The sequence below is a fragment of the Micropterus dolomieu genome, linkage group LG07, assembly GCF_021292245.1.
Source record: "Micropterus dolomieu isolate WLL.071019.BEF.003 ecotype Adirondacks linkage group LG07, ASM2129224v1, whole genome shotgun sequence".
NCBI lineage: Eukaryota > Metazoa > Chordata > Actinopteri > Centrarchiformes > Centrarchidae > Micropterus > Micropterus dolomieu.
Window position 1 is genome coordinate 2282958 of NC_060156.1, and position 11386 is coordinate 2294343.

Genomic DNA, 11386 nt, shown 5'->3' on the forward strand with positions numbered 1-11386 from the left:
AAATGATTACTTAACATACCTTTAGTGTATTTTTAGGCCACTGAGATGCAAAATGACTGATAAGGTCCAAGATAGGTCCAACCATTATCCTTAATTGCTCTATGTCCATTGTTTTTATTATTATTGCTAATATTACTGATCGGGCGAGTCCTGTCTTTCACGCCTTGGATACAGTTGCCTTTTCTCATACCTAAAAACATAACACATACTTTCTTCAAATCTTTACAGGTGGAACAAGCCTGAGGGAGGCACGGCCAAGTAAGTACAGTAAACTGCTAATGTTGATCTGACATTTCTACAGAACAAGGGGGGAGGGGGTGTTACGTGAAGTACGTGATTCAGTAGGGAATATTCACCAAGGATTTTGTCCCTTAAGTGCCAAAAAGTAGGGCTGCACGATTAATCTAATCACAATCGCGATGTCGTCATGTGTGATTACATAACCACAAAAAAGTGTGTGAGACGCTCTCTTCTGTGTGTGCGCGCTGCAGTCTGCTCATTATCCTCGCATGTGCCCATGAGAAAAATGATTTATGAGCAGTGTGCCAGTAACTTTTAAGACAACAACCTACTGTAACCCCCTCCCACCCCGCCGCTAATCGTTCAAAACATAGTCGGACTGGCCACCGGAGAACCGAGAAAAGGGCCAGTGCTCCGGTCGCTCTGTGACAGAGAGACGGCGGCGGCAGCTGAAGCAGTAAGAAAGAAGAAAACAGGCCGAAGACAGAGAATGTTTGAGTTTGGCTCGCCGGCCATTTAACGCCATTTAGCTGCATCTGTGACTTTTGTTGTTCAACATGTTCAGCTTTTCACAGAGCCGACGTGCCTGTCAGTCACTTTTCGTCAACCGACCAATCACAGCCCGGATGGGGCAGGATATTAAAAAAAGTTTGACGTGTTACAGCAAATTATTAAATGTTGAACAATATGATTACTGACAAATTAGAGACCAATGTAGAGCTTTTTCAAGGATGAAATAAATAAAATCGAAACAGCTGTGATTGGATTTAATATTCGACTAGTGGTAAAATAGTATACTATCATATGAAATTATTATGAATGTAGTATATTATGTTATACTAACAGTAGACTATTAACTAAACATTATACTCTATATAATACACTCATGTACAGAGACTCTACATTAGACAGATGTGCACTGAGCCGGAGCTTGTGTGCCCATATGTGCTCCTTCTAGCCGCCTCCTCCTGAGAGCAGGAGCTTTACTAGTTATTGTTATAAATATTGTTTATTGTTTACCTTTGTTCTAGTTGAGAGAAACATATTTCAAAATGTCAGCATGTTGTGCATTTTCCTTGATAATTGTAAATGTAAATGCTCCGTACTTGTATAGCGCCTTTCTAGTCTTTTCGACCACTCAAAGCGCTTTTACACTACATCTGCATTCACCAGTCACACACATTCATACACTGAGCCTAAGTGCTCAAACGGAAACTAACATTCACACTCACTCATACACTGGCGGAATAGCCGCCAGGGGCAAATCGGGGTTCAGTATCTTGCCCAAGGACACTTCGACACGCAACCAGGGGGAGCCAGGGATCGAACTGCCGACCTTCCGATTAACGGTCAACCCGCTCTACCTCCTGAGCCACAGCCGCTCCAATTAAGCAGACACATAGTACCATTTGTTTCATTATAATCGAATCGTGAATTGCAATAATGTCCACAATAATCGCCATATGACCTTTTCTCCAAATCGTGCGGCCCTAACAAAAAGTATTATTACATTTGCACAGAGGTAACATAGAAGAAAAGCAGCACAGCTGACTGAAAACACCTTCAGAATTTTTTACTAGTATTACCTCACATTACCGTCCTCTAGCTAGACAAATGCACTCTTTTAGTCCCAAAAGTGTTTTCAGCAGAAACAGTTGGTCTTTTAAATACTAAATTAAAATTTTGTGCCCCTGATGGTAATTTGCAGCAAAATGTATCACATCAAATGTAGGTGTCTTATTTTTTTTAAACACTGTTACTAGGGCTGAACAATTAATCGTTTTCAAATCGAAATTGCGATTTTGAAATAACGCGATTAGCTAATCGTGAAGACGGCGATTAAAATGTTAATTATACAATGCATCTGAGCCGTTTTAAACAATCACAATCTCCATGCGCCTAATGTTACGGACCTACTCACCAATCAGAGCACAGGGAGTGTACATTTTACAACAATGAAATTGGAGGACACGTGTGGCATAATGGCGCCAGCCAAACCGACGCAGACAGCGGCTGTACCGCGGTTTTGTCTGAGGTCAACTCCACACTGAAGTGTTTCAGCCTACACGTTGTTGACGTGTTGTTAATTTGTCATTTTGTGGGCTTCACCTACGGATCACAGCTCTCTGTGAGTGTTGACTTGTTCAGAATTAGCTTATTTATTCAGTTGTCCTTGATCTTTGTGCTTCTGCTATGGTTAAGTAGCTACGTAGTTAAATTGGTTTTAACTGCATTTATTGTTGATGTACGATCGGGAGTCTGCAAAAGGTGTTTTTATTTAGAAAAGCGACCAGATTGTCTATGCCGTTCGGTGACTGACTTCCTGCCTGGTTCATCTGCTCTGTGCGGCTTCAGTCAAAAATATTTAATTGTTCAGCTCTAGTGCTATCAAACTAAATAATTCAAATTCTAGTTTGGGTTAATACCCTTTTCACACACACTCATACACAGTTCAGTGCTTAAACATGATTTTATTGCAATAGCCTGAATTTCATGTTTTTACAAATAAATGACAACCTTTTTCTTTCCAGGCTGTTTGGGTTTGTGGCCCGTAAGCAGGGAAGCACAACCGACAACGTCAGCCACCTCTTCGCTGAGATGGATCCTGACCAGCCTGCCAACGCCATCGTCAACTTCGTCTTGAAGATAATCGCCTCACAGAAACGATGAGAGCTGACAGCAAACCCTGGCGCTTTTTTAAAAATGCCTTTGGTTATTTTATTTCCTTTTAACCACAGACACTTACTTTCTGTTTTGGACAACTTAGTATTCGATTTTATGTGTCACCCTTTGTTTCTTGCTCTTACTTTTTCTTGAGTGTCTGTGTGTTTTTGTATGTTAACAAATGAAAGAGAACAAGACAGAGTGAGTGAGTGTGTGTGTGTGTGTGTGTGTGTGTGTGTGTGTGTGTGTGTGTGGCTTGCATGCATGTGCTTTTCTTCATGGACGGACTCCAGAATGGACCAGAGGAAGTGCAGGATGGGCGTGGCTGTGTGTGACAATGGGACGGGAGGCGATTCTGATCTCCCTGGCAGGGAAACGCATGAACAGGAAGAGGGAATGACATTGTGTGTGCAAATGTAATTTTTTTTAGCAATTGGTTGATTAAATTTTTTTAAAGAAGGAGTTAAGTTGTGTGATGTAAAGGTGGATTGCAAATCTATCAGGCTTTTGACAGGTCAACCAAAGATTTTAAAAAAGTAGTCAGGGCGTGTATAGTGTGCCACTGTCGGAGGGTTGGAAGTATTCTTTTGTAAAACAAGTATGGCTGCTTAATCAAAAATACTGAACTGTTTCTTTCTGTATGTACTGTAGGTCAATTCTGCACCGTTGCCATTTTGCAAACAATTTTTTCGGACATTTTTGCAGCTGGTGAGGTCTGTGTAAATATTCCAGATTGCTTTATGAGTAGGACTGTTCTAGATGACATTTGGTGCCTGACTTTCTTTTGTAATGCAGAGCTTTTTATGGAAAAGAAGAACAGAAAAAAAGAACATTAAACTCCTCCAGGCTGTCTTAAATATGCAAATAGCCAAACATGGAATTAAGGTTGTTTTCCAAAATTCCACAGGTCCTTCCCTGTTCAATGACGATGCAACCGATGTTATTCCTCTGAAGTGCAGCTAGAGGGTGAAGATATCAGCTAAACCAATTTTTGTGCATGTTCAGTTTCCATGTGAGCACAGAAAAGCATCATTAAGAAGGCCACTGAATCATTGCATCCTCGAAGCATCTCGGTTGTTTTGGTCAGACAAGCAAAGATGAGGATTGGCTTCCTATCTGCCAACATTCTCTATTCAGTCTGCGCAGCACATAGCCACATTATTTTGCTCATTACTGAAGGGCCTAAAGTTGTTTTGTGAGGACGATCTTTATAGAAAAGTGTTGTCCTCCTATACTGCTCTTCAGCTTTCTGTGTTGAAAGTTTCTGTCAGTAGGAGAAGCTCCATTGTGTCAGCCGGCCAAAACTGTTAACACTCACCCTACCCAAAAGTAAGCTATACATATAAATATACATACATAGATATATATATATATATATATATATATATAAACTTCCAAACAGTGACTTAAGATATTTATTTTTGTTGCTTTATTTTGTTGATTGCTTTTTATTTTGGCTAAAGTTCATTGACATATAAGGTGTAAAGTGTGTGCATTTAAAGTGTATCACTGTTGTTTTTGAATGTTTTTTTTTCACAGCATTTCTTCCTTTTGTTAACATTCTTGTTTTCTTGGGGAGGCTTTGTTTTTTTAAGAGAGGGGAAATATTTTGTATGAAAGATTGTTGTTACTTAAGTCCAAATCGGAGTTATCCTAAAGTAATGCCAACACAATTGTGTTATTAACTTAAACCTGCCGAGAAAATACATTGTCCAAGTTTAGCACTTAAAATATTGAAGTATTATCAGTGTATTTCTACTTGTTAAAAAGAGACAATATGGAAATTGACAGACCCATGTCATCATTGCATGTGTGGAGGCAGACTTCCTAGCTCCTCAATCATATTGGCACAGCATCTCAGCATGGGTCTGGAGCTTGTTCATGGACAACCAGTCAGTTCAGTCAGTAACTGCTGCCCTCATGTGGTCTCGAAAGATCATTACAAAGGAACCACTTTTATTCTACTACAGTGTTTTAGCTGTGATTATGGCATGTCAAAAAGTAAATGTTTAAGTAATGTGATCGCTGACAAAATGAACTTTGATTTTAATATTGATTAATATGCTAATTTTCTTAGCAAATTAGTTTTGCTAAATTCCATTCAAGGATGGAGTAGGACAGATTATCACTCCTTCCTTTAGGCCTGATACTCTAGGGTTAGTTGGCACATGATGTAAACTAATTAAATAAGGGTTAGTTTGGGGGCCGTCATTGACTCTAGTGTACTTCTTCAAAAGTGCAGCACTTACAGGGCTTTTATATTTGACTAGAATGTTCCATTATTTATTAGCAAGAGCCTGCATGCTCGATTCAAGTTGTTACCTTAACACTGCTGACTGTATTCTGTACACAGTATCCACAAGTCTTATTCAACCCAGCCCTTTCCAGAAAGATGCCCACAGATAGTTATCATCAGGTTTTGATTTTCATGTGACGACCGCATCTCGACTCATACGAGAAAGAAGAATCTAGATTGTTTGCCATCAAAATGCTGGTTGAGAAAAGAGTATACTTTAAACTAAATGTTTGCCAAGATGGAAACTCCAGTGGCATCTGCCCACTTTGACAGATCAGACTGGACTGTAGAATGTGTGTGAATGAGCTACTATGCCTGTACAGAGCTTTGTTATGTTTGGTTTGCTACATTGTATGGCTTTTACTATTTCTGATGGAAAAAAAACACATTAAAAAGCAGTACAAATCAAAATGTATCCAACTTTCCCCCCTTTTTGTTGAACATACAGATTTGACTTTCTTGTTACACTATGGGAAATTTGAGGTTTGCGGTTAGTTTGTGTTTGTTTTGTGAATATAAATTGCCAAACTTAACTTAATCTATTAAGTTCTCCAGTGCAGTAGCGGACTAATAACCTCAATATTTTTTTCACATCTGTTTTGATAGGACAGACAACAAATGTTGAAAATTCAGGCTATTGCAATAAAAATGGTCCATTTGTTCTCAGGTAGGATACATTTAAATATAACTAATACTAATTTCTAAGATCTCACCACGGAGACCCCGTGCATCTTTATTCGCGTAGAAATATACAGGTATGCCCTAATTTTACATAACTACTGGAAATCAATCCAAACAGACCGGTATGTTCAGAAAATAAAATCACTAGTAGTTGGTTAAATTTCCTAAAACAAAACAAGTTTTGCTTTCCTGACAAGAACCTCGTGAGGAGATTATAATGTTATGACTAACGACCTATTTTTTCATTTAGTTTGGAGGATCTAACTGCAATGTTGATTAAACAAATCTTGTGCTATGTGAGTCATTATTCCATCTTTAGAGGTTGATCCATGCAATTTAGGTATCTGAAATGTGGAAATGCATTTTAAAAGCCGAGACCTTTGTGACTGCATTAAAGAAAGTCATGTCTGGGTTTGGGGAGGGGGGCATAAGAGTCAGCGCCTTGTTGAGGAAGCCCACTGCAATCAGAAAGAAGGTGTTTATGTGGCGAGAGGTTTTGGTCCTGATGGACCGCAGCCTCCTGCCAGAGGGGAGTGTCTGGTACAGTTTTTGTCCAGGGGTGGGAGGAGTCAGCTGCAATCTTTCCTGCTCGCTTCAGAGTCCTGGAGGCGTACAGGTACTGAAGTGATGGAAGATTGCAGCCAATCACCTTCTCTGCAGAGCGAATGATGCACTGCAGCCTGCCCTTGTCCCTGGCAGTGGCAGCAGCGTACCAGATGGTGATGGAGGAGGTGAGGATGGACTCAATGATGGCGGTGTAGAAGTGCACCATCATTGTCTTTGACGGGCTGAACTTCTCCATCTCCACTGTCTTCAGAGCGCTGAGCTCCAGACTGTTCTGGCTGCATCAGGTCACCAGATGGTCGATCTCCCACCTGTAGGCGGACTCATCCCCACCAGAGATGAGCCCAATGAGGGTGGTGTCATCTGCAAACTTCAGGAGCTTGACGGACTGGTGACTGGAGGTGCAGCTGTTGGTGTACAGGGAGAAAAGCAGAGGGGAAAGAACGCAGCCTTGACAGGATCCGGTGCTGATGGTCCTGGAGTCAGACATGTTTTCCCAGCTTCACATGCTGCTTCCTGTCCGTCAGGAAGTCTGTGATCCACCTGCAGGTGGACTCAGGCACGCTCAGCCGAGAGAGCTTGTCCTACAGCAGGGCCGGGATGATGGTGTTAAAAGCGGAGCTGAAATCCACAAACAGGATCCTGGCGTAGGTTCCTGGGGAGTCCAGGTGCTGGAGGATGACGTGAAGAGCCATGTTTACTGCATCATCTGCAGACCTGTTGGCTCTGTAGGCAAATTAATAATAATGCATTAGATTTATATAGCGCTTTACCATGGAAACTCAAAGCGCTTCACAGTGAAGTGGGGGGGGGGGACTCTCCTCAACCTCCACCAATGTGTAGCACGGCAGCCATTTAGCGCCAGAACGCTCATCACACATCAGAGAGGGAGGGAAACATTGAGCCAATAACTATGGGGGATGATTAGATGGCCAGATGGTTGGGAATTTTGCCATGACACCGGGGAACCACCTACTCTTTGCGACAAGTGCCATGGGATGTTTAATGACCACAGTGAGTCACAGTTGAAAATTAGCCTGCTGGCTAACACTGGCACATTTACAGAAATGTTGATTAATGTGCACTGTCCTTAAATCAATAAATGAGAAATGAGTCAAGACCTCGGTTTAATGTCTCATCTGAAGGACGGCAGCTCCTACAGCACAGTGTCCCCATCACTGCACTGGGGCATTGGGATCTTATTATTAAGCCAGAAGGAAGACTGCCCAATACTGGCCCACCAACACCTCTTCCAGGGGGTCCAGGAGAGGGTCAGTGATGGATTTTAGGTGGGACAACACAAGGCGCTCAAAGGACTTCATAACCAGAAACCTGTTAGACACCTTCTGGGTCATCAGTTTAGCCTGTTTCGAACACAGCCCATCAAACCTTTGGTTATAAATTCTCCTCACTCTCCTATTGTTTTGGGGCAGACTTGACACGGATGCCATAACCCCCATTTTGACTGGTCTGTGGGCACTGTAATTAGTTGGAGCACCATTTGTCATTCACACTGTCTCATGCCCACCCTAACCAGCTAACAGCAGGTTTTTTATAGGCAGAAAGCCCCGTCACTGCCACCCCACAGACCATACGAATGTGCCATAAAACTCTATCCGGGGTCGCCTTTAGCCTCTTGCAGATTGTACTAAAATTACTGACCAGAGAAAGAGGCCATGGAGAAGTACATCCATGAGTCACTGGCAGCAGGGTTGATTCTCCCCTCCTTGTTAAAAAGACAGACCAGACCCTCTGGCCTTGATTAGACTTTTGCGGACTGAATGACATTGCAGTTAAGATCAACAATCCTCTCCATCGCATTGACCCTGCTTTTGGTTGGTTTTACATCAAGCTACAGCGTTCACCAAACTGGATCTACCACTCCACTTAAGCCGTATACTGCAAAAACAAATGCCACCTTATTGAGGCTAACTTGATTCTGCCTTATTTCAATTAGTATGTACCTGTAGTACCGGAGGTTGCAGTGTCAGGACCACAATCCAAGGGCCGCACCTGCATTTGTAGGACCCTTGTTTTCTTTGATACTGAAATCTTGCTACCTAGCTAGCCATGTTACTCTTTACAGCCAAAGCCAATTACCATTACACCAACGATCAAAAGGTGTGTGCCTAAACCTAAGTTATTGAATAATTGCATGTCAACTGGTTAACTCAGGGCATCCAATACCAATGCTTTCAGATAAAGTGACAAAGCGTTGATATTTGACGCTAAAGGTACCCATCAGCGTCTGTGTGAGACGCTCTGGGGCATCTCGTACAGACCGGATGTGCTCGCTAGCTCGTGTTAAAGGTGTTGACAGCCCCCCGAAGCCCCCTACCCTTATCATAACCATCACAGTTATTTGTGCCTAAACCTGAGTCAGTGACTTTATGCAGCCCTACAGCTGTGAGGCCGATGTGCTAGGAGGTACGGTTAGCCTCCTTTGTGTTGCTGCGACGTACCGTGGCGTTTCATACGGGCGCTGAAGGGTACCTTTAGTGTCAAATAATTACGCTTTGTCCCGCTGTCTGAAAGCGTCAGTAATGACGCATTGGGATGAGACCGCTTTGGTAGTAATTATTGCCTGCACTTCAATGAATATGGGGGGCGGAGCTTCTTCTATAAGAGTACTGAAGGGAGGGTGTATTTGTTTGCCAGTTGAGTTCACATACCAACAACATTTCTGCAGAATCGCTTACTATACCTTTAAGTACAGTACTTGAGTAAATTTACTTAAAGTAACTTTCTCCCACTGCAGTTCTCCTATTGGCTTAAATGGGTAAACTATTTGCTTTTTTTGCTATCCATCCATCAATCCATCCATACAGCTCACAAAAAATATGTAGCGATTGCGAGAAAAATTGGTTTGCACTCAGCATGCTACAATCTTTCCAGACCGTATGGGTTAGCAACAAACAGGTCTCGATGACTGGTCTGTGGATTTTAAATTAGTTTGTGGATTGTGTTTTTATATTTGTAGATCATGAAGAATTTGTTTGTGGATTTGGGGATGGTGATGGCGCATAGATAAGATGCTTGCCTTTGGTGTGGGTTGATTCCCACTCCACCATTGTGTCCCTGAGCAAGACACTTAACCCCTCGTTGCTCCAGTGGCGTGCGACCTCTGACATGCATAGCAATTGTAAGTCGCTTTGGATAAAAGCGTCAGCTAAATGTAAAAGCATTTCAAATCTGTTTGTAGATTGCGTTTACAAATTGTAATATATATTTGTGACTCATAGTCTGTGCATAAATTTACAATGAGACCGACATCAAGTTACCCCCATAAACAAGATCCTCTTTGACTTTTCTTTTTTTCATAAAGAAACCAGTATGGTCATGAAATGGATGCCACACATATTACGTGTGCCATCGATTTTAGTGACTCCAGCTTTCTTTTGGAGCAGTCGCTCATTGCAGTTTGCAAGTTTCAATTCACTTATGTGGTTGGAGAACTGGCTATGGCGTCAGGATTAACAGATGAGACACGTCTTTGTTAAAGCCATACGTTGTGAGTTATAGTAGAATAGCAACAAAAGGGGTTTTTATTAAAATATATAGCCCAGTCTAGCTTCAACTACCGGGATCATTGGTAGTGTAATCTCATGACATCACTGCATTAGTCTATAAAAGTTTGAAATTGTTATAATAAAATTTTATGGACAGCAATTTTCCCCATACCAGCTTAATAAAATAATGAAAAAAATGCAGACATTTGAAATAAGCAGACTGCAGGAATGTGACACTATAAACATTTCTCTGAACATTATCATTCATTTTATTTCAGTGATGTAATGAGGTTACTTTTTCTCCTGTCCTTATGACTCCACACTTATAAAATGAAGGGACATTAAAAGCATGTTTTAAAGAAGCTCTGTAATATCTCACTGTGGCAGAACGAGATAACAGGAAATCCTTATATTGTCGTATATCATTAGAAATATGAAACCCACAGCTTGTAAACGGAATCTGTCTGATGGTTCAAAGAAATGCAAATACATGAGTAATATATCTAGAGGGAAAACCTAAAATTTCACAACAGATCCAATTTGCAAAGCTACTAAAAACATTTTAAATAATTCTTTTTAGGTAGAGAACTGGCCTTAATGAAAAGACCCAACACATGAACTGTAGCTAAGACGGCATCAGACATTAAAATGAACAGATCAGAACACGTGTGGCTCTATCAGTACTAAGGGACAGAAGTGCTTTGAGCTGTGCTGCTCTCAGCATGATGACATGCTCACACTGATAATGCTAACATGGTTTATTGTATCAACACTAGGACTTCCAACACTGTAGTATTCATCCAAGATCATAGATGCCTACAGTGTAACGAGTCTTTGTCACTTAGTCTTGTCCCATTAGAGATAATGGGGTCAATCTATGAAAAGTGCAATGAGATAACGTTATGAATTGGGGCTATATAAAGAAGAAGATTATTTATTGGCACATACACGTTGCGATATTCATTCTCTGCATTCAACCTATCCCTCAGGGGAGCAGTGGACAGCCGCTGTACAGCGCCTGGGGACCAACTCCAGATGTTCATCACTCTCTGGTCAATAGCACTGACTGAAGAACATGTTTTTGATGGTGGGGGAAACCGGAGCACCCGGGAGGAAACCCACGTAAATGAAGTTAAATTGAATTGTGCAACAGATAGTGTCTATGTTTTTGACTCAGACTCACACTGATTACCGAATCCATCCTATAGCTGTCAAGATATTTCAGAGTGACTCATCTTTATTTAACTTTAACAAAATAAAACTGTCTTGGAAACTATGGCCAAGTTTAACATTGTTTCACACATGCACACACACAAAACTAAACTAAAAAATCCCCCCAGCATTTACGATGTATGATGCAATGGCATAATAAGAGAAATGGGGCAGAAGTATTTTAAAGAAGGTAATGAAAAACATGGGGTTTGCATATTTT

The 11386-nt window shown here is 41.3% G+C and overlaps 1 protein-coding gene across 10 annotated transcripts in view; it reads left to right on the top strand.

Annotated features, from left to right (window-relative positions):
- The window catches only part of tns1b (tensin 1b), a 198673-nt gene extending 193058 nt beyond the window's left edge, over positions 1-5615 (top strand). For 9 of the 10 annotated variants that reach the window (XM_046053606.1, XM_046053610.1, XM_046053608.1 and 6 more), the window contains one exon: positions 2772-5615. In XM_046053606.1, the coding sequence (XP_045909562.1) occupies positions 2772-2910 (139 nt within the window). In that variant the 3' untranslated portion in view covers positions 2911-5615. Of the gene's footprint in view, positions 1-228; positions 259-2771 lie in introns of all 10 variants that reach the window. The other variant, XM_046053607.1, reaches the window with a different exon arrangement.
- The last annotated feature ends 5771 nt before the right edge of the window (positions 5616-11386 follow it).